This window comes from Anser cygnoides, chromosome 25 (assembly GCF_040182565.1).
Source record: "Anser cygnoides isolate HZ-2024a breed goose chromosome 25, Taihu_goose_T2T_genome, whole genome shotgun sequence".
In the NCBI taxonomy this organism is placed as follows: domain Eukaryota; kingdom Metazoa; phylum Chordata; class Aves; order Anseriformes; family Anatidae; genus Anser; species Anser cygnoides.
Window position 1 is genome coordinate 5,687,712 of NC_089897.1, and position 27,129 is coordinate 5,714,840.

At 55.2% G+C, this 27,129-nt stretch overlaps 1 protein-coding gene across 6 annotated transcripts; it reads right to left on the bottom strand.

Moving 5' to 3' along the window:
* Positions 1 to 301: 301 nt before the first annotated feature.
* Positions 302 to 27,099, bottom strand: LAMB3 (laminin subunit beta 3). Of its 6 annotated transcripts, none has more exons than XM_048070986.2 (24): positions 26,968 to 27,099; positions 25,474 to 25,600; positions 24,663 to 24,733; positions 23,790 to 23,944; positions 14,999 to 15,113; positions 14,817 to 14,890; positions 14,336 to 14,527; positions 13,870 to 13,933; positions 13,346 to 13,521; positions 12,557 to 12,680; positions 12,072 to 12,260; positions 11,823 to 11,978; positions 11,059 to 11,255; positions 9,486 to 9,600; positions 8,741 to 9,119; positions 8,277 to 8,437; positions 7,013 to 7,221; positions 5,836 to 6,039; positions 5,021 to 5,165; positions 3,383 to 3,590; positions 2,239 to 2,380; positions 1,751 to 1,927; positions 1,014 to 1,167; positions 302 to 824 (listed from the first exon to the last, which is right to left on the bottom strand). In XM_048070986.2, exons 3-24 carry the CDS (start codon positions 24,709 to 24,711, stop codon positions 688 to 690), a joined length of 3,522 nt encoding a protein of 1,173 aa, XP_047926943.2. In that variant the 5' UTR covers positions 24,712 to 24,733; positions 25,474 to 25,600; positions 26,968 to 27,099; the 3' UTR covers positions 302 to 687. The 6 variants fall into 6 exon arrangements, with proteins under 6 accessions (XP_047926943.2, XP_047926940.2, XP_047926946.2 ...); XM_048070983.2 differs by lacking the exon at positions 26,968 to 27,099 and adding an exon at positions 25,698 to 26,041; XM_048070989.2 differs by lacking the exon at positions 26,968 to 27,099 and having other exon boundaries at positions 12,557 to 12,677; positions 25,474 to 25,621.
* Between the last annotated feature and the right edge of the window lie 30 nt (positions 27,100 to 27,129).

The window sequence follows — 27,129 nt, forward strand, 5'->3', positions numbered from 1 at the left end:
ATAGAAATTTGATGTGGAAACGGTCTATTAAGTCCCTTCTAAAGCGTTCCCCATGCAGCTGCAGACCTGTTCCCTCTGGTACTTTCTGGCAAAATGTTACACGGTAAATAAGCAGATTGTGGCAGAAAGTCAAACGAGACATTTGACTTCACATCTGAGTATGAGATTGTGTTTCTCCTAGTAGTAGAAATATAGGTATGTTGTACAGATACAATGGAGATAAAATCCTCCATTTCTGTGACCTGGTTCTTTGAAGAAAGAGCTAGAAGGGAAGTACTGAAGCCATGGCAAGTTGTAAAGATTAACTGCAGTGTGAAAAGCCCCAAACAAGGGTTTTAATTTGAACAGCGAAATCCTGCTACAAGAGCTTGAATTGGCTAAAACATGAAAAAGAATTTGGGGGGGGGGGAGGAGGTGGTTATAAACCCTTCTGGAAATAACAACGTTGCAGACGTGTTCATTATTTGCAGTTAATGATCGATGTCTCTGCCCCTTTCCCCTGAGCCCAGGCAGCTTCAGCCAGTCTGTCCAACGTGAACCTCTCCATGGTTTCACTGCAGCTCCTCTCCAGAGGGACAGAAATTCCATTTGCTAAATATGCAGATGTTAGGAACATGAGAACTGCAGCCAGAAAACGGGAGTAAATACTCCAGCCAGTGTGTGCAGTGGAGGAAGGCACCGCCTCGCTCAGGAGCAGCTGTCGTAGTAGGCGACTCGCTTGCTGATGGCATCCCGAATCCTGCCCACCCGCTCCTGCAGGCCTGACAGCCTGGCTGACTTGGACAACAAGGCTCTGTTGCTTTCCTGAATTTCTGTCTCTAAAGCTGAGGAGAGAGTGCAGGAAAGGGTAATGTGAAATCACAACCAGAGGAAGGCGTCATGTCCAGTTTTACTCCCCAGCCTGAGCCTCCCCCTCCCTCCTGCACCAAAAAAAAACCCAACATGACTACCCTCTGGCACTCAAAAGCCCTCCCCAGGTGCATGAGACCATTACACTGAGCTCACAGGTTTACCTGCCATCCTAAGCATCATGGCCGAAGTTTCCTCAAACAGATCTTTTGCCTCCTGGTCTATGCTCTGCACCCGGCTGCCTTGCCCTCCCAGCGCTGGGCTCTGTTGCATCCTACTCTTCAGCTCAGCGTACATTTGTTTCACCTGTTGGAAAGACTGGAAAAGCAAATAAGTAAATAAACTGGTGGAAATGGGATTTTCCAATGTCGAATTGGCTTAAAAAAGATAGAACCCATTTTAAATATTAAACAGATACTGTGCTCGAGCTCTGTGATAACATTACTATGCAGACACACGACAGTTTGCAGTGCACTCCCAGTGATGCTGACCAGCTGTATGAGCTCCTCTACCTCAGGTGGGGCAGAGAGCAGAACCATGGAATGGCTCGGGCCCCAGCCCTGGATGCAGGACTACGAGTGAGGCCTCCCAAGGGCAGAGCAGAGGGGCACAATCCCCTCCCTCCCCTGCTGCCCACCCCTCTGTTGGTGCAGCCCAGGATGCAGTTGGCCTTCTAGGCTGCAACTGCGCACTGCCAGCTCACGTCAAGCTAAGAAGTCTTCAGCAAAAGGCAGCGAGATGGAGAAAGGTCCTGGAAAACTTCAGTAGCTGGATCCTGCACCAGGTGAACGAGGCGACAGGGCAGTGCCTGGGCGGTGGCCTCCTCGCCCCATCCAGACGCGTGCCAGGACACAGCTGGCTCGGCTGTGCCGTGCCAGGAGCACGTGCGTGGCTGCGGTACCTGCTGCGCGCTGCCGGCCTTCTCGCCCGCTGCCGCCGCCGCCCGCTGCGCGTCGCTGGCCCGCAGGCGGTTCTGCCCCGCCGCCTGCTGCAGCTGCCGGAGCCCTTCCCTCAGCGCCGCCAGCTGCTCCGCCACGGCCTGCGCGTTCCTCTCGGCTGGGCCAAGAACGGCCTCGATCTGAAAGCAGAGCGCCACACGTCAAGAAGGAAATCGCAGCCAAGAACTGTCTGTAACGCTTTTTGCACCACGCAGGGAGCAGCTATGCTGCCTGGTGGACACGTCCCAAACTTGTCCCTGGGATTTCCATTAGGGACCATGGTTGGAACTCAGGGAAGCAGGCAAATGAGACATGCAGGAAGACGGGGTTTTACACAAAAAGCCCTGTTTCTCCAGTTCGCTGGTCCAGGCCTCTACCAAGCTGGGGAATTTCAGAGCAGCAGCAAGCAGGGCCCAGCACCGTTACTCAGAAGTCACCAGCCACTACTCACTTCCTCAACACGCTCTTGGATGAACCGGAGTGAGGAACTGGAGCCCCTGATAGCCCCCTGGGCCTCCAGCAACACCGTGTTTGCTCGTCTCAGATACCCAACCACCTCTTCCACATCTCCCTCCACGGCATTTGCCCGGTTCCTGGGGAAACACAGAAAGCAGATGAGAGTGAGTGTAGATAATCGCATGGACTGGAGGTCAAGGAGGCAGAGGCAAAATAAGCTGGAGAAGCAAGACAGGACTGTAACAGAGAAGGCTGCAGTCCACAAACACCATACAAATCTGCCACAGAGCAGGTTTCTGTTCAAGAGAAGTGTGACTTCCATTTCACATCCCCCAGCAGAGAAAATGAACTGAGAAGGAGAGAGAAAAGCCTTCTTTTAAATGTTCTAGAAACACCTATTTTGCAAGTGGTGCAAGACAAAGTATTAAAGGGGAAGCAACAGCTACTGAACCAGTTTCAGTGAATACTTTTCTGCTAGCAGTGGGACTGTTCCGACCAGGTGACAGAGCTTCCCACAGAAAGGCAGACTGCCTCGTCTCATCACTTCCAGCAGGCTAAGCAGGTGTCAGACGCTATCAAGGAGTTTACGTACTTATCCCGCTAACCTTCTCGCTGGGATATTGCTGCAAGTCAACACGTGACAAAGCAGATGCTCCAAATTTGCAAGGGCACTCTGTAATTGCTTTTTAAGGGGCCATGGGATAATCCTTCCAACTTTCACCCAGAAAACAAATAGCCCATTTAATCCCCTCATGCTCTCTTGTGCAATTAGGATGTAGGTCACCAATATCAAGTAATACCAGAGCAAGCCTGTCATCCCCCATCATAGGGGCTCAAGAGATAGAGAAAAGCCTCTGTTACTTTTGGTAAAGACCTGCTTGTTTTAGTATCCATAACAAGTTCTGTCGTTGGCAGCCAGACTCTTATTTGTATTGGGGTAGCAGAGAAGTGTCTGTAGAGATTGCAAAGTCACTCTTAGCCACTCTACATACATAGAAGATTCTGGGCTAAAAGTAAGTCAGTCCAGCTCCAGCCGAGCTAGATTTCATCCTGAGAATCACCGCATTCACTCTGGCTGAATGACCAAAAAAGTCCTTCAAAGCTGCCAAAGCTGCCAAAAGCCCTTCAACCAAACCGACCTGGCTTGTTCTGCCTCCTGCTGAAGCTGCTTGGCCTTCGCGATGTCCTCAGCTGTCTGGGCCAGGATGCTCTCTGGGCACTGCAGTTTAGTAGCCAAATTTTGGATCTCAGTCATTTTTCTCAGGACTGCAGCAGCATCCGTGGGGAGACGTAGCGAGAGAACAAACTCACTGATTTCCTGGATTGTAGCAGGGTCCGTGTCTTTGTCTGCAGAGCAGGCAAACAGACGGACAGTGTCAGAAGCAGGAGAGGTGAGGGTAGGAGTGCAAACACAAAGCAGGGTGAAGGCAGATGCCCAGCTGTGGATGCTCTCACACGCACAGCCTCTTCCTTTCAGACAGCTGCCGGGGTCCACCCCAAATTCAGTCCCCTCACTCAGCTTCCATCGCAGGACAAGCTGGTGAGCAGAGCAGCAGTACCAACCCTTCACCCAGCTCTGCCCTTTTTCATTCCTTTCCTCTGTGTTCTGGTGCGTAGGGCTGGGATTCATTCCTGCTGCCTATTCCAGTTTTGTGCCCTATCTTCAGGGGGTTTAAGCATCCTGTTGGTGCTCTGTGATTCTTTCTGTTATTCTGAATAACATTTCTGACATCTTTTCCCAGCCTGACTCCGTGTTACCACTCAGCATAGCATGCCCTCAACATGCTGGTCAGCATTCTCTGGCACATTTGATGCTTCAGACTTCCTGATGCTCTTAAGTGTTTTCACCTCGCCCTGGAGATTTGCTCAGGGTCTTAAACTTCAGACTGAACCAAATCTTCCATTTATTACCGTTACAGATTTCCAGGACTCTATTGCATTTAAAGGAGGACAAATAAAATAAACACAAAAACAGTGAGACAAAAAATTGTCTCACTATTGAGAAGCTTCCCTACTACACAGAATAAAATAAGAACTGTTTTATATTCGATATGAACTTCTCATTCACACCAGCAAAACTTCCAGGAAAGTACTGAAACACTGCCTTTAATTTGGCAAGGAGAAAAATATGGCTAAGCCCAGAGCAGAGTCAGGCAGACCTCACTGAGTACATGAGGTTGTGTTTCAACACAAGCCTGTTTTATTGCACAAATAAAAGTTAATAAATTTGAGGAATCAGAGGCAGGCAAAGCCCAAGGGACATTAGCCCAGTGATTAGCTCAGAAATATCTTCACTCATCATTAACACCAGGCAGCACCAAATGACCTGATTTTCTTATTCAGCTAATGCTCATGAGGCCTATTATGTTATTACAATCTGTCTGTGAACAATAAGTCATCCCACTGGTTTATAGGACAATGAGGAATTCTCGTGTGATTAACAGTCTGCTCCAGAGATCTGTCCATTTATCTCCCTGCGGTCAGTGAGGGTTGCTGGTAAACTTCTCTGCATCGTGGTCAGTGCTGCCTGCAAACCCTTGGAGAGCACCAGCCACGGGCACAGGTTTGTCCCCAGGCCCTGGGGATGGCGAGAGGCACAGTGGCAGAGCAAGGCACCAAAGCAATCTGGATAAATTGGATAGCTGAGAGCCTAACCAGGGTGAGCTGTTCAGCTGACTCCCTCGTACCCTGTTCTCATATATAACATCACTGTAAAAATTAGGTTTTCCATGTGCAAGCCAACCTGCAAAGGCACAGGGTGAGCTTGGCAGTGCTACCTGACAAGAAGTTTCGCACTTGCTGGATGAACTGCTGGATGCGCCGCACATCTCCCTCAATCTGGGTTCTTGTTACGCTCATCTGCTCCACCAGCCGCCGGACATTGCTCTGAATCTGATTAGCAGATGTCTCCGTTGTTTTAATCTGCAAACAACAAAATCCTGATGGAGTCGCTTCTACTTGACCTGGAATCCCAGCAGCTATACCTACACCTGAATGAATTGGACAGGGCACTTTGCAATTCCACCATTTCTCATTTTTAGCACGCCACCACTTTAAAGGATTGCAAATGTTAAAGACTGAGGGCTGGATTTGCAAAGGAAAACTCTCAAAGAGGGGCAGTACCATTTAGCTTCATAAAACACATTTGAAATGGATTTTGAATGACTTTGAAAACTCACTTGATCTTTGCAAGCCCTCCGAGGCTGTAGAAAAAATGTGCAACAGCACGAACACACGTACTGTAGGCTGCACAAAACCCTAGAGCTCAGATATCCCTGTGGGTTCAGCGATGCTTCCAGATCCCTACCCCCTCTGCCATGCCAATCCCAAAACCACAAGAAGACCAGGCTCTGGCTTCCTTGTGACATTTCCAGACCACCTGCACGACTGGAATACAAAGCAAGGTGCTCTCAGGACACCTCATCTCCTTGGGTCCACCCACTAAGGAGAGGCAGAGACAGCAGAAATCTCGTGCCCAAACACTGCTGTGTTTCTGACGCTGCCCCTAAGACCAAGCCTCAGACCAAGCCCTGAGCCCGGGCGTTTTGCCACGGGCTGCCCCCCAGGCCATCCCACCGGGACCCGCACTCACCAGCTGCGCCGTGTCCCGCAGCCGCGCGCTCAGGCTGCCCAGCTCCCCGGCGGCCTTGGTGGCCATGCCGAGGGCCCCGGCGGACCGCGGGAAGGCGCCGCGGCAGGAGAGGCCGGCCCCGCAGGCCGTGCCGTTGTCTCGCGGGCAGAGCAGCCCCTCGCACTGGGCAGGAGTGCACTTCTCCACTCGGAAGCCGCCGCAGATCTGGAGAGGGAAGAGAGCAGCAGGGTGTTGAGGGCACCCAGCCGGCTGGGTGAGACCTCGCGGAGACAAACCAGCATGCCACAGGGACATCGTTTCCACAGACTCTCACTAAGGGAGCTGGAGAACGTGGTAGGCTTGTGCAGCAGGAGCTCACCCGGGGACACAGACAGAGCCAGCCCACCCGATGGCAGTGGCCGAAGCACCTTGGCTGCCAGCACCAGCCCTGAGCACGCCGCACAGCACAAATGCACGAAGGCCACCAGGCGTGTGGAGAGCAATGGCTCACGAAGTGCAAGACAGAGCAAACACCTCATCGGCTCTCACGACAGCTACTCTTCCCCTCGTGGCAGGGGAATCCCATCCAACTGCTGCAATTTGATTTTAGGGAGAGAACGGGATGAGAAGACCTGACACCAACGGCTTTAATTGCCCAGCATCTTCTAAAGTTGCCACCCACTGGAGGGGGCACTGCAGCAGGGGCACGTGCAAGCCCAGAGCCAGCGCAAGAACCAGCACTGGCTGATGGCTTGGGAACGTTTTGGTGCCCTGAAAAGCAGAGAGGGGAGGCTGGTGGTCTCCACAGCAACCGTGCATTAGGAGGCACTGAAATGGATCTCCATGGCAATAACAAAGCAGTGAAGGAGAAAGAAAAGAAACCTTATCCAGAAATTAAGTGGGTCTTTGAGATACGAGAACTAACACGTGAGAGTCTTTGGAGGAAAACGCGCGTGCCTGGGAGGGGGCAGGGGAACACTCGGTATCTGTTCTCCTTTGGCAGGGGATGCTTAGACAATTCTCCCCTCACATCCCAAAGCAGCAGTTTGCCAGGATGCCATTGGGCTGAGTCCCTCTGAGCAAAGACTCTGCCACGCTGAGTGGGCTGACCACAGCGTGAGATTTCTGCCTCCTGAGCACGACAAGGCCCCCCCGACGACCTGACACGCACAGCCAGAAACCCACGTTGTGCTTTCACCTTGTTCACTGCGGGGGTGAGGTTGGGGGACACGGCCACCTCGGCCCTGAGGGCCAGCAGCTTGGCGCTGTGCGCGCCGGCCGCCCCCTCCAGCGCCGCGGCGTTCCTGCGGTTCTCCCTGGACCGTGCCAGCAGCGCGGCAGCGCCAGCGACGAGGCCGCTGGCATTGGCGGACGTCTGGTAAGCAGATCTGATCGTCTGGAAGGCTCCTGCAGGAATAAGAGCACTAAATGACACGGATGCCTCCATGACTCATAAATGCAGCAGAGCTACCTAAAGGAAGGCATTGACTATACCCTGCGAGTGGATGTGTGCACGGTGAGGAGGGGGACACAGCCAGAGTGATTAGTCACTAAGGCACAAACAAAAAGCTCCTTTTATTTCTAAATGCCTTTCAGCTATTCCTTCACACTGAGTTGCAGAGCTTTCCTGAAGGACTGACCTCTGGTTCGGGGCCACAAGACTGAAACAAAGCTAAAGCAAAAGCCATGCCCATGCTGATGCTGGGCTCTGCAGCGCAGAAGGGCTCGGCCGGGGCAGGACAGGGGTCCCCCTGAACCCTTTCCACCGCTCCTGGGCAGCCCCCGTCCCGCGGTTAGGGCGCAGACCTCTGCGCCTGCTCGGGCTGCAAACCCCCGCGGGCAGCGGCCACGGTCTGCAGCTCAGCACGGGGGAGGCAGCAGACAACAAGGCACTCGGAGAGAATTAGCTGCTGCAGGGATTTAATGGCCACCTACCACCAGCAGCATCGCAGGGCTTAATTAGCTCTTCTAATGCCTGACAGCTCACTGCCTGGCTCCCCTCCCCACCTCTCCATCCCTTCCATCTGTGCACAGCCCTCACTGCCGCAGCCGCCCCCTGGCTTGGTGACACCCCTTCTGCTGGGCTCAGCTCCGTGACACCCCCTCTGCTGTCCCCCACCGGGCCGTGGCAGTGGCAGTGCTCTGGCACACGGAGCTGAGCTGGCCGGGAGGGACACGGCCCCAGCAGGACACGGGAACACTGTCTGCACACCGAGCTGCCCAGCCCTAGCATCCACAGCAAATAACCCAAAATCATCAGTCAGTGGCGAGAGGCTGGGCAGAAAGCATCTCCCGTGTGGGAAGGAGGGAGGGAGGGAGGATCTGCTTGCTGTGCCTGGGCTGACAGAGGGTTGAAAACTTCATCTCCTCCACCCGGCCAGTGGGAAACCACCAGGCATGCAGTCACGTCAAGGTAAATTAACGGCTGCAAATTAAGAGATTTTAGAGCCACAGCACTGTACCTGACAGATCTGTGCTGCGGCTGGTTTCAAACTGGGTTTTCTTGCTCTGATACTGGTTGTTAATAATAACCAGGCTGCTGTTGAGGGCTTCAAGCTCGCTCGATAGAGAGGCAGTCACATCCAGAAATTGAAAGTTGGGGTTGATGCCTTGCATCTGATCTCTGGGAAAGAAAAAGCAGAAAACATGAATCTAAGTAGAGAGAAAACCACCCTCAGGCACAGACCAGGGCCCTCTCATGCCGGGATGCTGTGAGCACATGGTGAGCAGCCACTTCCCAGCCCCAGCAGAGAGGGGCACGGGGCTACAGCTCCCCATGCCGGGTGCCTCGCAGGGACCAGGCACGCTGCCGCCAGCTGAAGCTGCCCAGCAGTTTGGTGCAAGGAGTGGCATCAGCATGCATGGAGAAGCCAGCACCTCCTCCCAGCTGCAGGAGGGACCTGCCAGCACGTCCCTCGTCCCTTACCTGATGGCAGCGAGCGCGCTGCCCACCTGGGCCAGGCCCTGCTCGGTGCCGGGGGAGCGGCCGAGGATGCCCTGCGCCTGCTGCGCCATGCCCTCCGCCTGCGAGAGGCGGGGGCCCAGGCGGGAGCCCCCGGTGCCCCCAGGCAGCAGCACGCTGGAGTTGCTCAGGGCAGACTGATGCAGGCGCAGGCGCAGGCGCTGGATGTCACCGTCATAGATGTGGAAGCAGGGGTGGCAGGGCTCGCAGCTGGGGTAGGTGCTGCAGTGGTCCCGCTGGCACTGGTCGCAGCGGGGGCCGGTGACGCCCGGGCGGCAGAGGCAGCGGCCCGTGGACTTGTCACACCCCACGTCCTCCGTGCCCTGGAAGTCGCAGTTGCACTCTGGGGGATAAAAAGCGGAGAGGAGAGGGTTGAAGGCCGTGGAAAGGGGAAAATGGAAATAAATCAGATCCCAATAACCAGACACCAACACAACGTGCAGTCCATCCCACCCTGCAGTGCCTGGGACGGAGGTGGTGGGGCAGAGGGGACGGAGCAGCCCCTAACCCAGCTGCTCGCCCAGGGTCCTGCCCCAGCTGCCAGGAGGGGACACGTGGAGGGCAACAGGGATGAGCTGGGGGGCTACTCTTGTACAATAGTGTGGGAAATGCTGATGTCAGGACATGGGCTGGGTGCTGCTCTTGCAGAATAGCCGTGATTTCATAGTGCTAAGAAACACCAGGCCAAACCAAAACCGATGCTCCCTACCTGTGCACCCTACCCTGACGTTTCCATAGTGCCTGTCTGGGCAGGCCTGCTCCTGCTGCGCGGCAGAGCACGTCCGCCCCGTGAAGCCTTCTCTGCACGAACACTGTCCTGTGAACTGGGGAAGGAGAAAACCATCAGGGAGACCCAGCCCTGCGCACTTTCCTGGGAGAGAAAGTGCTCAGCTCCCTGGCGAGCACCAGTGCCCGAGCTCCCACCCTCTGCCGATGAAATTCCCACCCCAGGAACACGCAGCCGCAGCTCTCCCTGCACCTCCCAGGCACAGTCCCGCTGCCAGCCCCCCAGCACTGGTGGCACACCTCGAACCAGCCCCCCCAGGCCCTGCTGCTGAGCCCCCCAGGTGCCAGCAGCTTGGCAGGGGCTGAGGCTGTGGCCACCCAGCTCTTCTGCACCATCCAGTCCCTAATGCGAGCCAAGCCGCGACATGAGCAGCACCGAGCGCCCGCAGCTGGGAGCGCTGAGCCGCTCCCCGGCCTTTCTGTTGCCTCTCAGTAGTGTGTGTCTCCTACCTACAGGCAGGAAAATCCACAGGGCCGCCTAGCCTGGAGTACCCAGCCAGGGAGAGGTGCCCAGGGAGAGGGATGAAGCAGAGCAGAAGAAAAGCAGCACCTGAAGCAAAAGCAGCAGCTTGTTCCCCACGCGGCTTCTCTGCGGGGGCAAAGCAGCGAGCACTGCTCCCCGGTACAGAGGGGGCGAGATGGAAGGAAGTGTTTTTGTCACCTGCTGTCACTCCTCTCCTCAGCCCGTGCCCTCGGATGTGGCCGCAGGCTCAGCAAAGCACAGAGCCGTGCGGCCAGATCTGCAGGAAGCCTCCACTCATGGGCACTGCAAAGCCGAGCAACGGTTTTGTTCCCAAGACAAAGGCATCGCCCACAAGCAAACAGTTTGTGGGCTCAGGTCTCCTCCCTGCACTGTTTGGACCTATCTTTGGCTCTTAGATTTTGTCAAGGCATTTTTACATTTAGCTTTAATTTTCCCAGCTGTCTATTAAGACTGAAGTGACACACATGCTTTGCATTGACAAATGAGGATAATTAACTTGCCTTGCCTGTGTGAAGATCTCTTATTAGGATTTCCTTACTAAATAAATACCAGGCCTTTTAAAATGGCTTAATCTTGCCTTCATAATTACCACCTCCATTCACTTTCCTGAATACCCTGTCATAGTGCTTCTAGGAAATGGGAAGAAGAAAACAAGAGCAGAACGTCTTAGGAAACACACTGCCCCTTTGTGGAGGCTCCCAAAGGTGGGACGGGGCTGACGGAGCCACGGGACATGTGCTTTCGATGCTCTGAGCGATCCTGGGCTGCGGTGTTGCCCAGCGGGGACACAGCTCCTGTTGGCAGTGGCACCCTCGTCCCCATTCCCCACAGTCCCTCAGAGCAGTGCTTGCAGAGTTGGAAATGAAAACAGAAAGTGAGCTCACAGGTGCGTGTGTGAAACCAGGCAGGGAAATCAATAGTAAATACTGCTGGTTTTTTTTTCCAAAGGAAAATCAGTGCAGAGACCACTGGCGACCACCCAAGGGTGCTCGGGGCACAGTGGCAGTGGTACCTGGTTGCAGTGGGTGCTGAGGGAGCCGCCGGGGTGGCAGTCGCAGGGCCGGCAGCCCCGGCCGCTCGCCATGTCCCAGTGCTCGGCCGCGCACTGGTCGCAGTCGGTGCCCACCACGTTGGGCAGGCAGGAGCACTGCCCCGTCTCGTCATCACAGGGCATGTCCTGCCGCGTTCCCAGCACGTTGCAGGAGCATCCTGAAACGAGGAGGGTTTCCTTGGATCAAAACCAGGTGCTGAGCAGCGGCCCGGCTTCCCACAAAGCTGGGAAGCTGCTGCCCAAGACGTGCTCTCCTTCCTCTCCCTTCGCAGCACAGCTTGGCACAAAGGACACATCCCTGCTGTAGCACCACTGTGCCCGTCCGAGCCTTGCAGCCAGACTCAGCAGCCTGAGAGTCCTCCGTGTCCCCAGCCCAGCTCGGCGTGTTGGAGCCGAGCCGTGGCTGCCCTCTGCTGCGCACAGCCCGGCTCGCCCGCATGGTATCACCTGCAGCATCCCCGCAGCTTCACACGCCCAGGGAGGTGCTCAGGAAGGGGACACAGCCCCCTGCAAGCCTTGAGCTCTGCTTTCCCTCTGCTTGTGGCCAAATGTGTACCGGAGACAGGCTGCAGCCCGAGCAAGGAGCTTTGTAAGCTTTTGCAAATAGGGCTTTGTCTTGGAAACCCCAAACTAGCGCTGGCTGGGAAGCACGGCCCTTTCAGAGCCGCTGAGGATGCCGAGGGAGGAGGCGGGTGGGAAGCAGGGGCTGCCTCGGGTGTACTCACTGCGGCAGCCCATGGGGTTGGCGTGGGCCAGCTGGGCAAAGCCCGGCTTGCAGAGGTGGCAGCGCTCGCCCTGCACGTTCTCCTTGCAGACGCAGCGCCCCGAGAGCGGGTCGCAGATGGAGCCCGGCACTGTGCCATCGGGGTCGCACTCGCAGGCTGGAAACGTGAGAGAAGTGGCATGGCAGAGGAGCCCGGGGAGCAGGGGGGGGGCTCAGGGAGGGCATTACGAGGGGTTAACCAGGCACTCACGCAGACAGGCTTCAGGATGGGCAAGATCTTGCCGCTGGTTGCGGAAATAGTTAGTTTGGCAGCGCTCACAGTTGTTCCCCGCCGTGTTGTGCTGGCAGTTGTCACAGACGCCCCCGCTCACCCCGCCACTGCTGCGGAAAACCTCCGGGTCGAAGTGGCACGAGGTTGAGTGGCCGTTGCAGTTGCACCCTAAAACAACCCCAAAACAGCCCATCTGCTGCTGGAAGCGTGCAAGACCCTCCAGCAGCCGGAGGGCACGCTGTCACTAGAGGGTGCCCGAGTCCCCTGCATGGTGCATTGGCACCCAGTAAGTGCCCCAGTACGGAGCTGGGGCCCACTGGGCAGAGTGGGGGAGCACGAGTGCACCCTTGGCGTTGCCTGGCCACAGCCCCAGCAAAGCAAAGCCTATGCCAACACTCCAGGAAGGCATTTTGCAGAGATGTTTCGTCTTCAGGGAGAGGAAAGGGGAAAGGCTGTCACCGTACGCTGGCACTCGTGGGGGTCGTTGTCCTCCGCAGGGGCCCACGGGCGGGCGTTGTAGAGGGCAGCGCAGCGCTCACAGTGGGGGCCGGCGGTGTTGTGCTGGCACTCGCAGCGTCCGTGGACCTGCTGCAGAGACCAGGCTTTACCCCACCTCGCGGGCAGCATCTGCTCGGGGCTGAGCTTCGCTGCCCTGCTGCCTTTCCAGCAATGCCGCGCCTGGCCTGGTCCTGCCCAGCTCCCCAGGTGGAGACGGGGCTCCGGCCCCCAGGCAGCCCCACCACGGCACCATGGATGCGCTGCTGCTCATCCTCTGAGACAGTGCAATTCCCATCCCACCGCCTGCCCACGGACAAACACCTTCAAGAAGAGGGCAAGCAGAGACTGGGGATGAGACAACCCCACAGCAGTGAACAACCTGTGCTGGAGAGCCCTCCTGGAGGTGCAGGAGCCTGCTGAAGCCTTCTGCGTGTGCCCTGCCAGGCCAGGAGACCCAGTGCAGGTGCAGCAGGTACCCCCAGAGCCATGAACTCCCACAGCCACTGAGCTCCTTAATTGAAACCCCTCTACCTCCATCCCATACAAGACATGGGTTTGTGCTGGGGTAACAGAGACTGCTGTGTCACAGCCACCACCCCATTGCTGCAGGCAAACTGGGCAGTGTTCCCCCCATTACAAACAGCCTCCTGGGGAGCACCCCTGGGTGGGTGACGGAGCCCGGTGTTCCCCCCAGGCTCAGGGAGGGTCTGACACCACGGCACTATCCCCGGGCTTTTCTCTGTCACGAGGCTCACCGCGGTGTGTGGGTCTTCCGAAGGGGCGCAGCGGTCGGCGTGGCCGTTGCAGAAGCAGCTTCCCAGGACCTGCATTTCCGTCACGGCGTAGAAGGTGCTGGGCGAGCGGTAGCCCTGGCGCATGACGTGCGGGAGCTGGGTGAAGTTGATTCTGAGGTTGGTGAATTGCCCCAGCTCTGTTGGGGACAGAGACATGATGTGAGGGGGCAGCAGGCACCAGGGCACCACAGCAGAAGTGCCTCACGATGCACGTGCAGGGCTTGGACCGACGGAGATGCCAGCGTTGGCACAAAGAGCATCGGCTGAATCATCAGCAAAGACCCAAAGCTGCTCCTCGACACGACGGAGGTGCCAGGGCGGCCGTCGGACACGCAGCAGCTCGGGGCCTCGCTCGCAGAGGAGCTGCAGAGGAGCTGCTCCCCGGCGGGGCCTAACCCGGCTCTGTGCCCTCCATGGCGCCTCAGAATAGCCACGAGCTGCCTCCTCCCTCCCCTTCCCAGACATAAAAGAGGCTGTTGGCTTACTGTTGACGGCCTGGCTGTACGAGGTAGTAATGGTAGATGCCACGTCTTGGACACTGAATTTCACCTTAGAAGGGGGAAAAAGAAAAAAAAAAAAAAAAGAGAAAAGTTAAAGCACAGGAAAAGCAGGGTGCTGTCCTTTCCTGCCCTGGGCAGTGAGGCTGTGTGTGCTCCAGACCTGCCTCCTCTGCAGAGCCATCACTTAAGGCAGGGAAAAGGCCCCAGAGGGTTTTGCAGGAACCGACACAGACCACAGAGCAGGGCTTTCCTCTCAGAGGAGCTCCCCCCCAGCAGTGCTGGATGCACACCAACTCCATCCCTCGCCAGGTGCAATACCTGCAGATTTCTGGGCCTCTGCATGTTTCCAGGACATCACGCTGGCCACCCTCCCCAGACCCAGGGTCACGCTGCAGGGCACAGGCATCTGCCGGGTCCCTTCCCCAACCCCCCAAACCTCCCCAGTTCTCACCTTGCCCCCGTGCGCAGGGTACCCGTGCTGGGCCTGCAGCGCCTGGCACCGAGCGTCCCCCCAGCTCTCAGGGGAGCCCCGGGGGACGTGGGGGAAGGCGGCGGCGCAGTCGGAGGCCAGGTACTGGTACACCTCCCAGGTCTTGCCGAAGTCGGTGGAGCGCTCGATCAGCATCGCGGTGGGCAGCGGCGACTGCAGCAGTGGGGAGAGGCACATCTGTAAGGCCGTGCCCCCAGCTGGCTTCCACGCGGGGCTGGGGGACAGGATTTTTCAGCAGGATGGGAGCCCACCGCCCTGCTCTGCTCCTCCCAAACACCAGGGGAACAGGAGAAAGGGGGAATGGGGCGTGATTGCTGGCCTGCTTCCTATCGGGAGCCTGGGGGGAGCCGTGCACCGAGATCCCCACGTGTCACTGAGAGCCGGCAATGCCCATCCACCATCACCCATGATATCCCCACGAGCTGTGCTGCTGCATACAGACCCTGAAGTCAAGCACGATGCTGTTGAGCTGGAACTTCTCATCCAGATCCAGCTGCAAATAGACGCGCTCCATGCCTGCGGACACAGAAAGGCAGCTTCAGAGATGCAGGCTACAGACAAAAAACCAAATGTTTTGCTGCCCAAGCTGAGACGCCTATTTCCCCCCATCCGGCCGGCACTCACCGCTCTGGGACTGCCACCAGCGCGAGCGCCCGGCGGAGGACAGCACGTTTGCGATGCGGTGCCCGTTGTGGGAGTGCGGCAGCCGGGAGTCGCACCTGCAGCATCTCATGTTCCACTGAAAGGAGAAAGGGTGGGTGGGAGCCTGGCCGGGCACGGACCCACCAAAGGCCCCGCTGGCACAGGACAAGGGCCCAGTGCAGCAGGGACTGAACCGAGGAGCGCACGGCATCGATGGAGCTGAGCTATTGGAGGCCTGGGGAACATGGCTAGTGATGCCCAGGACCAGAGTGGTCGCCCTCACTCCCCATAAAATAAAATAAAAAAAGCAACTCATGGATTTAAGGATTAAAAACCCAAACCAAAATGTTTTGACTAAAACATATTTTTGGCAAAACACCAAAAAAATGTCTTTTTCAACCAACCCCCCTGTTTTCCACAATGACAGCTCGTGATAAAAAGCTCTTTGCAGCTTTTCAGCACCAGCGTGCCTTTTGCACAGGGCTGAGCAGGCTGTTTGTTTGGGCTAACAGAAAGGCCTTTCTCTCGCATCCAAAACCCTGCGCGGGGCTCGGCCCCTCTGCACTCTCCCCTCCGAGCAAAGCGGCAGCAAACAGCTCAGCGGGTGAAAAGTCAGCGGGTGGAAGTCGAGTGGCTCAAAGTTCAGCCCTTCACTTAAGCAAGTCATTCAAGGAGCAAACAGATGTGGCACAGGGAACACGGGGACTGGAGAAAACAGGGTCCCCGGGGAGCAAACAAATCCCTGGTTTTGACCAACCAAGCAACGCGCCGTGCCGGTGCTTCCGAACGGCTGCCTGGTGCATGCGGCACATGAGCAGGCTCAGAAACACGCGGAAAGGGGCAGAAAGGAGATTGAGCAAGAGACGGGACAGAGTAGGAAAGGTCCAGAACCTGGCCAAGGGGAGAGCCGGGCACAGAGCAGGGAGATGGGCTGGGCGAGGGCACCATGACATGGGGAAACCCTCCAGGTGAAGCTGAGGTGGGGAGGGGAAGGTGGCGGGGGCCGGTGTAGCCGCGGGCGATGGCCAAGCCTGCGGTAGCCCCGCAGCAGGACAGCCCTGGCTGCAGCACCCAGCACCGAGCTGTGGTGGTCATCAGGCAGGGGACAGCCAGCAGGGGAGGCACGAGAAGGGCGCTCAGCATCTCCTGCCTGGCACCACGAGGATGGAGAGCAGATGCCGCCCGCTGGGAAGGGTCCCCGGGCTGCACACCAAGGCGGGCCGTGAGCTGCAGTAGGCATAGGGCAGCATTGTCCCAAAAGCAAAAATGATGTGAATCATTTAGGCTGGAAGCTGAAGTCATCAGGCACCAGAGCTGTGAAGCAGCCTCCCAAATGCAGGGGTGGGGCACACATTTCACCCTGATGCATCCCAAAGGCTGAGAAATTGGAGAAGATCAAGAACTGCATTTGCCCGCAGTGTCAGGATCAGCCAGGACGGCGCGGAAAGGTCGTCCCGGAGGAACTGGGTTTGGTGGGAGAGGAGGGGAGCACCTGGCACCGGGCACAGCAGCTGTCACTGGGACGGCAACGCGACACCCCACTGCGAGGGCTGGGGCCGCGGGGCTGGCGTGAGATGACACCGGAGGCGCGGGTGTATCTGGGACCCCAGTGATGAGATCGGCTTTCAGCAGCAGAGCCACGCAGTGGGCAACAAGCAGTGCTTTGTACCCCTCTCCGTGCTAAAATCGCCCCATCTGCTGCTTAAACAAATGAGCAGGTTCCAGCTGATGATCCTACACGTGCTGGGTTTGGGCAGAAATCTGTGCCTGGGAGGGGCAGCAGGAGGCAGTGGCCCAGAAAGCGCGGTGGGATGAAGGTTCCTGTTTTGCCTTTTAAACCATGAAAAGGTCAATTCACAGTTTATTCATATTTCCTTGCTCCTGAGCTAGGATCATCTAAGTCAGACGAGTCTCTTATTTCTACAAAAAGGGACTCAAATTCATCAACACTTTTTTTTTTTTTAACTTAAATAAAAATTAACGGGACGACTGTCCAGGATTACCTGCTTGTTTGCTCCCACACAAAACCATACAGAGCTGGGGCTGGCTCTGAACAGCAGCACTGCTTGGTACCGCGCTGGGTGCTAGGCTGCCCTTGGGGCCGTGCCTGTCCCCATCCATGGGTGCTGGCTGGGGGTGCAGCAGAGCTGGGGGGTCCTGGGCACCGAGCGGTTTGGGTTCAGCTTCCAGCAACGCCCCGAGCTGAGCGCCCTGCCCAGGCCCAGGAGCCTCTCAGCACTGCATTGGGCATGGAGAAGATCCTTAGCGTAAACCGATCTGTTTCCATAATATTTTCCACTCTTTATGTTCTCAGTCTATAAATATCCCAGAACAGGAGTTGGCTAACTACAATATTTATAACAATATTGCAGAGTAAGCAAACAGAGAGACTTCAGACTATATAATCATGCAATTTCCCTGGCTTTACCAACTCCTCCTGGCTCTGCCAATAAAATCAGAAACGTTATCTGATCCAGTCAGAAGAATTCATTTCAGATAATGACTGCTAGCAGCAGAGTGTCAGGAAAGCTACGGCAATTATCCACAGAAATAGTCTAGCGAACAATTGCCAATAATGATTACACTTCACAACGGTTCTGACTGTGATTAGAGCAGGGGGGAGGAAGGCTTCCTGCAAGGGGAAAGGTCAATGTCAGCTAAATTATTCATTAGGAGTTACTCATGCATACTTATTAAGACCATTCATAGGGCCACAGACACAAACACATCCTAGCCGCTACGAAGCAGAGCTGGCAGCAAAGCTGCAATCACACTTAAACGCAGAGCTAAGTAAGGATGGAGCTCCCACCCAGCCTAGCCTGGGGGCTGGGCTCGGTGCAAAAACCTTGGCCAATTCGCAGTTTCCCTGCTTTATCCGCGGGGCTCTCCCAGCTCATCCCAGACCCCTGCACGGGCTGTGCCTGCTGCCGGCCCCACAGCACCAGGGCCCAGGCCGGATCCAGCTCCACTCCCTGCCAAGGGGTGAAAAAAAAATTTAAAAAAAAAATACAAAAAAAATTACAAAAAAAAAATTCCTCCCACAGCCACAGACCTGAGTGTGAAAAGAGTGTTGTTACCCCCCTCCCCCTGCCCCAATTTTTATTCAGTCTAAAATTAACACTGGAAACAAAACTCATTTCATGTACTCTGAGCATATTATGAAACTCCTCTATTGCACAACACAAGAATTCACTATTACTGACTGTGACTATGTGTCTCAAAGTTCCTTGGGACAGAGGGAATTACCAAAAATGACATTCCAGCTCCGGGTTGAGGGGAGAGTTTCCAGGAGCACATCATTCCCCAATTCTCCCCCTCATTTTCAGCAGCAGAGCAGCAGCCTCAGTAGATTCATCTGAGCTGGGCTTGCCAGGAATAGACCAGGGCCGTGGGAGTACGTGACAGAAAGGGAAATTCAGAGGGCACGGCCCAAGCTTGGCCACCAAGCCCCTGGCCCCGGCTCTCCGGCTCTCCTCCCCTCCCTGCCAAACAGCGAAGACCGCAGGCCGAGTGCTACCGCGGCACGAAGAAGGGGCGTGATCTCTAGTAGCTATCAGATGCAGGGCTGGAAAGGGCTATAGGAAAGCAAAAGAAAATGTAGGTCTGCTTGGAAACTGCTAGCTGCCCTCCGGCACCTCAAAGCTGCAACGCCACCCTTACAGTCACCCAAACCTCGGGCTACTGAGATCCTGAGAACACAGGAAATTCATTCCAGCCTTTTGAAAGGTAGCTCATGAGAAGGTCACTTGAGAGAAAAAGCCAGCGCGTTGAGAATAAACAGATTCGTGTTTTAGAAATAAACGGTGAAGGAAAAATAATCTGTGCAGAGGAACAGCCAGCTGTTGTGGATGTCCACGTATTACACGGAAAAGCAGACCAAGGCTGCAAACCGGGATGCAAAGCACGTGCATGACGTGCTGCACGAGAGGAGCAACCCACGTCTCCGCAGGTGACCACCACCTGCGAAGGCCACGGGCACACCTGGGACACTTTGCAGAGCTCAGGGACGCGGCTGCATGTGCAGCCCTTGCCTGTCCCCTGCCCTGCAGCTTTGCTTCAGGGTTTTGCTGCTCTCCTGCTCTGACTTTGTGAACCAGTCACCAACTCATCCCCCGTGCTTCCCCTCCCCACACACGCAGGGGCAGAAAACCTCAAACAATTTGAAGCTGATGGACTCTGACCAAAGTATTTGACATAGCTGCAGCTGCCATTTCAATATGAGTTGAGAGCCCTTGAAACATAATCTGCTGGCAGAAGCACGTAACCCAGAATAAACTGAAGTCACTCATCAGCAAATATGGGAAGCTGCCTCTGTCCAGTCATGAAATGAAAACCTTTAATCGCTGTGGAGACCTTGGAGGCCCTGTTCTTGTCCCAGGCCCGTGTCAGTCAGAGGCACTGTGTCAGTCGGGCTCCTGGCACGCTGCCTCCCACAGGGGACCTCGTGGGGTCTTGCACGATTAGTATCGCGCTGGGACAGTAATTGATGTTCCAGGTTTATTTGGGGACAGTGTGGAAGGTGGTAGGAATTTATATGTATATGTGTGCACACAGAGAGACAGAGCATTATTTGAAAATAGGGCTGGCAGCAAGAAGTTATGTTAGGAACACGGACACCTGTTAAAGCTGAGTTATGCAATTCCCTTTTCCAGCCCGTTTGACTTCCCTGCTAGCACCAACTGCACATTTCTGCACCAGGCCAGCAGAGCAGTAAGTGCTCCATATGCTTCCCATGGGAAGATGCTGTAGAGGTTACCAATGGACATCATCGTGGTTAAACTTCTCAGTGAGCAATTTGGATCTGCAAAGCTGGACTGTGCTTCGGCTTGAAGCATAGGTGGATGTGTTAGCCATAACATCCCACGCCACCTCCTCGCTCGGCTGGTCAGACGTGACACCGTGCGCTCTGAGGTCGTGCTCAAAACACGAACTGAGCTCTGTCTCCCCAGCTGGTTTTACTGGCACCCCCCAAATTCAGAGGCGATCGCAGAGCTGGCAGGAGCAGGACAAACATCCCATGCCTGAGGCTTAAGGAAAGGAAGTTCATTCCTCTTGCCTAAAAGCAAGCATGTGGGTGCCTGTTTTCCTCACCCAGTCTGTTCTCGCATCATCTCCCCTCAGAAAAGCTTTATTTAAAACCTGCCAGGATGACAGTCTGCAAATCCATACTGCACGAGCTGGTCCCAGCTCTCCACACACTGCTGGGGCCCGGCTGCCTCTGCAGCTTGTCTGCGAGGGGATGACGTGATGTCTCAGAGCATATGTGGCAATTTGCACTTGTGGAGCAAAAAAAGATACAGAGAATGGAGGCGGAGGAGGAAAGAAGTGGGAAATTGCCTTTTTCTTCTGTATTCACTGCAGGTAGAGACACATCCCTGCAGCCAAGAACGAGGTGTGTCTGGATGCCAGAGCAGGATGTGATAAGCACAGGGCAGCAAGCCATGGCTGCTGCGCTACCTCTGCTGGGTCAGGAATACAAATTATTCGGTGCAGACCCGCAACGTTAAGAAGCAACACCCTACACCAGGAGCCCTGCGTTGAGCAGGGGGACCCCCTGCGGTCCCATCTGACCACAGTCATTTCCCAGTTCTGAGGATGTTTTTTTCTGTGCATAAGACTTGAGTTTGATTCACGACTGGGGTCTAAAAAGCCAATGAGCTGGGGGGCACAGGGCCGTTTTAGTGTGAGGTCCCCTCTTCCAGCACACGTAGGGATCCTGCAGGAGTACCCAGCGGGCAGCACGGCCTGGACCAGCACCGAGGCCAGGCTCGTGCAGGTGGCAAGCAGATGTAGCCATCAGATGGTAGCAATAAGGCAGACAGAAGCATTAGAATTAAACACATTTTCACGTCCTTTCTCAGGCATTGCCCTGTATGTTTGGAAGCAGCCAAACACAACTTGGTGCTTAGACACAATTGGGAGAAATGTTACCAACCAGCCCTGCCAGCCAGCACCAGGAGGAGCCCTCTGCCACCGCCCGGTGGTCTTGCATTCCCGCACTGAGTCGTGCAAGGATTAGGCTCATCTGGTGCCTGCCACCTCGCACCCTCACCCAGCTAGTCTCTCATCACAACATGAGGAGTGTTCTTGGCGATTCTCGCCCTTCATTGCTCACATCCACCACGTGCCCATGAAAAGCAGGTGAGAAAAGGCAGAAAACCTTAGTCCTTGACCTTATGCAAACAACAACATTTTAATATCCCAACTTTCCCAGGGTCAAGGTGTGAGGACCCACAAAAATGTCACATGGACACAAACTGCTTTGCTCTGGGAAGCGGGAAGCAGAGCAGCAACACAAACAGAAGGAAACCAATTTTTTCCTTATCTTGCCTATTCTTTGACAAAAGATTTCACAGTGATGTGGAGGGTGCTCTGGATACCTCCAAATTAAGAAAACAACCAGAAAAGTCTGTAGCTCTTTTCTAGTTCTGAATAAGTCCTCAGGCTGAAAGCATTGCAGGAGCCCAGAGGACAGAAGCATCTCCTGAGAAGCATTAATCTCATGCAGCAATAACTAGCCAAGGCGCTGGTGCTGCAGAGCCGAATGGCTGTCCTCTGAAGGGGCAGCCAGGCCAGGAACCTGATAATCCGCGTGAAAACCACACCACACCTTCCCTCGGCTACAGCTGGCGGCATTAGCTGCCCATATTGCTATCAAAGCACTATGCTTAGCATTTAAATACAGAGATAAGCTAACCGGGCCTTGAATCACACCTCGCTCGGGAGTCTTTCCACATACATCAGTGCCTTTAGGACTCCAAATCTGGGGCCACCTATTTTTCTCTTTTATTTTCCATTTTCCTCTCGCTTCCCCGCTGACTCGAACAGTCATTTCCTGAGCACTAAGTGATTTCCATTGGTCTGCCTGGTTTCCACCCCCCATCACTTTTCTAATCATCGCCGCAGTCCCTGTGCTATAAATGGCCATACCAAGTCTCTCCTGGCTTTCGCTAGACTGAGCCCGCAGCCAAGGCATGGAGCAATCGGTAGTGCAAAGTATAAAGGTTAGAGGGATCTGGAGCCAGAATGCTGGAGCAGACAACGCAGCAGGGGCTGAGATCAGTGCCCGCAGCGAGCGGCCCAGCAGGATTGCAAAAGAGCACCCGGGGGGCCGCGGGGCTGGCGGCGGGGCCAGACAGCTCGCACCCGCCAGCTGGCACGGGGGCATCGGCAGCCAGAGCAACCCCTCATCCCATGCCCTCTGCTGAGATTGCAAAACTGACTCCAGATTTGTACCTATTTGGCACCAAATCATGAGCGAGATGTGTAACAAAAAAAGTCAGAAGAGTCAACAAATAAAATGTCCCACTTTCCATGGGATGGGAAAAGGAAAAAGTGAGTTCAGGGGATTAATTTTTGCTTAAATTGTGAAGTGTTCAATACATGAGGATTTCTCCTTCTGCTAAGATAGGAGCTGGAGTATCCATAACTTGCAGAAGCCATTACAGCTGCAAAACAGAACAGAAGTGAGGGGCTCTGATTCCAGTAAAGGAAAGGGTCACAGATGTGTAGGCTCTAGGTGCCCAAAGGCCCTAAAGCTAGAAGTGGTGAATCCAAATTAACATACCACTGTTAATTGTTCCAAAATCCTTTTAACCCTGGTAGTTATTACACAAACAATTCTGCTTAAGTATAAACAGAAACCGGGAAGAAAAAAAAAATTAAGTCCGACCAGAAATAATTGCTTGCCTTTTTCCCCACCCTTGAGAAGCAGCGGGGGGTTCTGTGCTCTGCCCAGGAGGTGAGCAACCAGCCCTGCTCCTGGGGAGCCACTGGGAGCCCGAGCGGAGGCGATGCCTGGCTGCAGCTCCCAGGCCTGAGAAAGGCCAGGCAGTGCACCAGGAGAGGAGCCAGGGGACATGATGCTCACACCCGCTGGCCAGGGAGCTGCCCCAGCTTCACACCAAGCAGTAGCTCCCAGCCGCACACAGCAGGAGGTCTGCAGCCCAGCGAGACCACCGCCAGCTCTGCAACACATCTGCTCGCTGCCACACCTGGGTCTTCAGGTTTAGGGGGAATTAAAGCAGAAGAAAGCTGACTCACTTGAGCTGGATTTCACTGTAGAGAGCCTCATGGAGGTCTGCCATTTCCTTTCCTCTTGAGCACCTCTTCCAAGCACCCTCCCAAATCCCTTCTTGCCTGCCCTGCACTGAACCCACTCCTTTCTGAGCTCCCCCCACTGCAGCTGCATTTTCAGACCAACACAGAAAGGCTTTAGGAAGTGTTCGTGTCACAGACATCACCCTTGGCAGAGAACAGAGCTTAAAATGCTACAGAATTATCCATAAACTCTGAGTTTGATGGTGGCTTTGGAGCCTGGGAATCTGCAGCTGGCTGCAATGCTATCCCCTGAGCACGACTTCCTACCCCCACACAACCGAGGAATTGGAAACAGCCGCTCGGCTCAGCAGCTTTTCCAGTGAAAGACCTGGAATGCTCCCACTTTGACAACTGAAATATGAGTTCAGTTTATAGCTGAAGAGGCTGGGGATCAGAAGGCTTGGGATTCTTTTGGATGCAAAAGCTTCCATTTTGGCCCCTTCATAGCCCCTTCCCATGAGCCATGCTCAGCTCCTCTGCTCTAACAAGGGGACAGAGGAGGACTCCAGGGCTGGAGGGGACACGACAGACTGTGCAGTGACCCCACGAGATCGGGAGGGGAATAATACCTGAAGTAGGTTAAAGACATCACTGTAAAGGGCAGGAAGGATGGGTAAAGGCATTAGCATCCCCACGCGGGGTTCAGGAGCGTGGAGGAGGGAGGAGCACGTACCTCTCCGTGGGGCGTGCAGTACGTCTCGGGCTTGGTGAGGCCGCAGGTGGAGGAGGCTCGCAGGTGCTGGGCTCGTCCCAGCAGGAGATCGCCCCCGGGGGGGTAGCAGGCGCCGCTGGAGCAGTCGTGCTGCGCGCCCAGCAGCCGCAGAGAGGCTGGAACAGCAGGAGAGGACTTGGGGCTGGGGCAGGGTGGCACGCGGTCATCAACCAGCAACCCTGCCACTTCCCACAACAGATCAGCTACCAGGTCGTGCGTGGGACAAAGCCACAAATGCGCACACCAGAAAGGACAAGGGTATTTAGCCCCTGAATTGCCTTTGTTTTAAAAAGTACAAAGCACTTAAAACACCTTCTGTTAGCTATTACTTCTGAAACTCTTCCTTGATGTGACACCTACCCAAAATCCCCTGTGTCTGGGTTTCAGGGATGCTCGGTTCCCTGCCCGCTGAGCTGAACAGCCCACACTGGTTTTCCCCATTTACCTCCAGACCCCTAAAGCAGGATGCTCAGGTCAGAGAGAAGCCTTTTGCCAAAGGACCAGCACTGTTATTGAACACCAATCTCCCAGTTGCTACCACAATACTGCTACTAATACAGCACTTACTCTAGCAGCATTTATTAGCCTCATATACTTCCTACCATTCACTTCTCATCAATAAACTTAATTTTCCAATTCCCTTTGCAAGACGTTTAGCTGTACATAAACCCACCTCGCTTAAATCATGGTACACATGGAGGCTCTAGGCAATATAACTCACTGCATTAGTCATATACAACCCCAATTAAAAGAGAAAGGTCATTTCCAATAGGCAGCAAACATTTAGTCAGCTTTCCACCATTTTTTCTAGAAACACTGTACGGCAAGCCTTACCCAGGAGGACAAATAATGCCCATGGCCAAAGCTGGCAGCGAGACTCCATACTGGCGAGGACAAGGACACACCTAAGGAGGAATATGCAGCGTAAGCAAAAACGAGCGGAAAATGTCAGCTTAAACCTCTGCCTGGGTCCTTCACATTCCTTACTTTTCTACGGTGAGGTAATTTTAATTGGCCTACAACACAGCAGCATGGGTGATAATCAGGAATAACAGAGGAAGATCAGCCCCTCAGACCGTGCAGCAAAACAAACCCGCACAAAGAATCCCGGCTTCTCTTTGGACTCACGAAGCACACCCAGGATCCTCCCAAGCTGTGCAAAGACAGCCCTCTCACCCCGACGCTATCTTTGGATCTTTATGGTATTGCAGAGGTGAACCACAGAGGCGGGCACAGCTCCTCGCCCCCAGCAGAGTTGATTTCTGCCTGCCCGGCTCCTGGGGACTTCGAGGAGCCGCAGACCCAGCACGGCCACCGCAGCGGGCAGGGAGCGGTGCCAGCACCGCCAGGGACGATGCGGCGATGAGCCCGGCAGCCGCCCTGCCCTGTGCTTTGTCCTCCAGCCCCACCCTTGCTGTGCTTCCAGATCAAAGCGCCCGATGGCCGGGAGCCTCGGGCTTGCAGAAATGCTGCAGAGAAGTGCATGCCGCAGGGTTTCTGCGGGGAGCCCCGCAGGACAGCACGTGGGAACAGCCACCAGCATGCTCCTGCGTCAAGACGCTTCCCCTGTCACCTTCCCGGTGTGACCAGGAGCCCCGTTCCCAGTCCCCACGACGTCCCCAGTCCCCTCGGCGTCCCCACATACCTGGCTGACGGCGAGGGCTCTCCCCGGAGCTACCTGCGGCTGATCCGCAATCGCAGCAGCCTCTGAGAGCTGCCTCCGTCCTCCCTCGGTTTTTAACAGATGGCTGCCTCACCTGGGAGAGAGGTGCCTGTGGGTGTAGTAACGATAAAGGCGTGATTCAGGCGTCCGCAGGCATCCCCACCCAGTTCCCAGGGAGCTCCGGACAGCTCCCAGACAGGGCGCACCGCCGCAGATAGCTGTCACTTGGGACCGGGATGACGGCAGCGTGAACAAGCGGCTGTGCAGGTAGCTGGCAGCGAGCACCTCGGGACACATCCCTGTAGCCATGGGACATGTCTGAGGTGTGCCTGGGGCTCGGGTGGGCGCTGCCAGGACATCACCAGGCTGCCTGAAACCCGCTCACACCAGTGCCAGGGCTGCACGGCGCCTACCCTCTAGGGCAGGTTTTGTGGGTTTGTGTAGCGGGATCAGACCCACAGCAACAGGGCAGCGCCGCTATCAGTGCCTGAACCCGGCAATTTAAAGCCCGATCAGGGACTTCTGTGTGAGTTACGATTGCACTGTGTATTCACATCGCAGGCTTCAGCCTGCAGACGACCTTGAGCACAGAGACGGGGCTGTACAGGGCTCACAGACCCTCTCCTGCCTCCGGTAGCAGAGTTCCTCAAGGCACAAAATAATTCTCAAGCTCAGCTTACATTATCTACAGAATGTAATACCATAAACTAACCAGCTGTAAAAAAAGTCAAAGAAGAGTCAAATTTTCTAAGAAACAATTTTCATTTGGGTACCTAGGAAAGTGCCAGGATTTCCAAAGGCACTCTGTATTTATCAAACCGGGATGGATTTAATATCACCTTGGGAGCCCATGGAAAAGCCAGACCCATAGCTTCACGCCCAGCTGATGACAGCAGCCCGTCTCCCTGCTTCAGACCTCACGCAGACCTCTCTTATGCTTTACACCTCAGTGGTCACCGCTGCTTTACATCAGTATTAATGGAAACAGTCTCATAAGTTTATTTTTTTACTATGCCAGCAACAAGTATGAGGTAGCACCAGAGGCTTTTTCTTGCCCCGTTTTTTTTCTTTTCTCTCTCTCTCTCTCTTTTTTTTTTTCCAGTTTCTAACATCTGTTTAAACTGGCAGCTGTTCCACGTGTGCGGTGGGGAGCCCAGCCCAGCAGCTCGCTGCACCCCCAGTGCCCCCAGGCACCTCTCACAAGCTGTGCTGCAGCTGGAGCCAGAGGTGGAAAGCTCCGCATTTACCTTGCCAAATCCCCCAAACCATGCAGACCTCCCCCCCAAGCTCTTGTTCTATCAAACTGGTTTTATGGTCTAAGCCAATACTCAGAAAAAAACTCGCACTGAGTCTTTGCTATTTACTTTACTGACTCAACCCCAGCATCGCATCCTGCCCTGCTGCCGGGGGCTCAGCTGATCGCGCCGGACGACTCCGGGTCCGTGCGCCTGTGCCTGTGCTGTGGGTGCTACCTACCTCCCCATCCTCACACCGAGCAGCACGGGCACTGAGGCTCAGGAGCTCAGAGAAATGGTACACGACAGAGCTGGAAAAAAATACTGTCCCTAAGGCTATAAAATGTGAAGTGTTGGTTCCGCATCCGCCTCTGCCTAGGTGTGCCCGCGGCCTTGGCGAGCA

Bases quoted from the DNA above. Each gene is read 5' to 3' on its own strand.
- LAMB3 (XM_048070986.2), bottom strand. From the start codon at position 24,711: ATGGAGTCTCGCTGCCAGCTTTGGCCATGGGCATTATTTGTCCTCCTG. The intron at 23,945-24,662 runs GTAAGGCTTGCC...CTGCTGTTCCAG, and splicing joins GGCATTATTTGTCCTCCTGG to CCTCTCTGCGGCTGCTGGGC. The intron at 9,120-9,485 runs GTAGGGAGCATC...TTTATCCCCCAG, and splicing joins CGTCAGGGTAGGGTGCACAG to AGTGCAACTGCGACTTCCAG.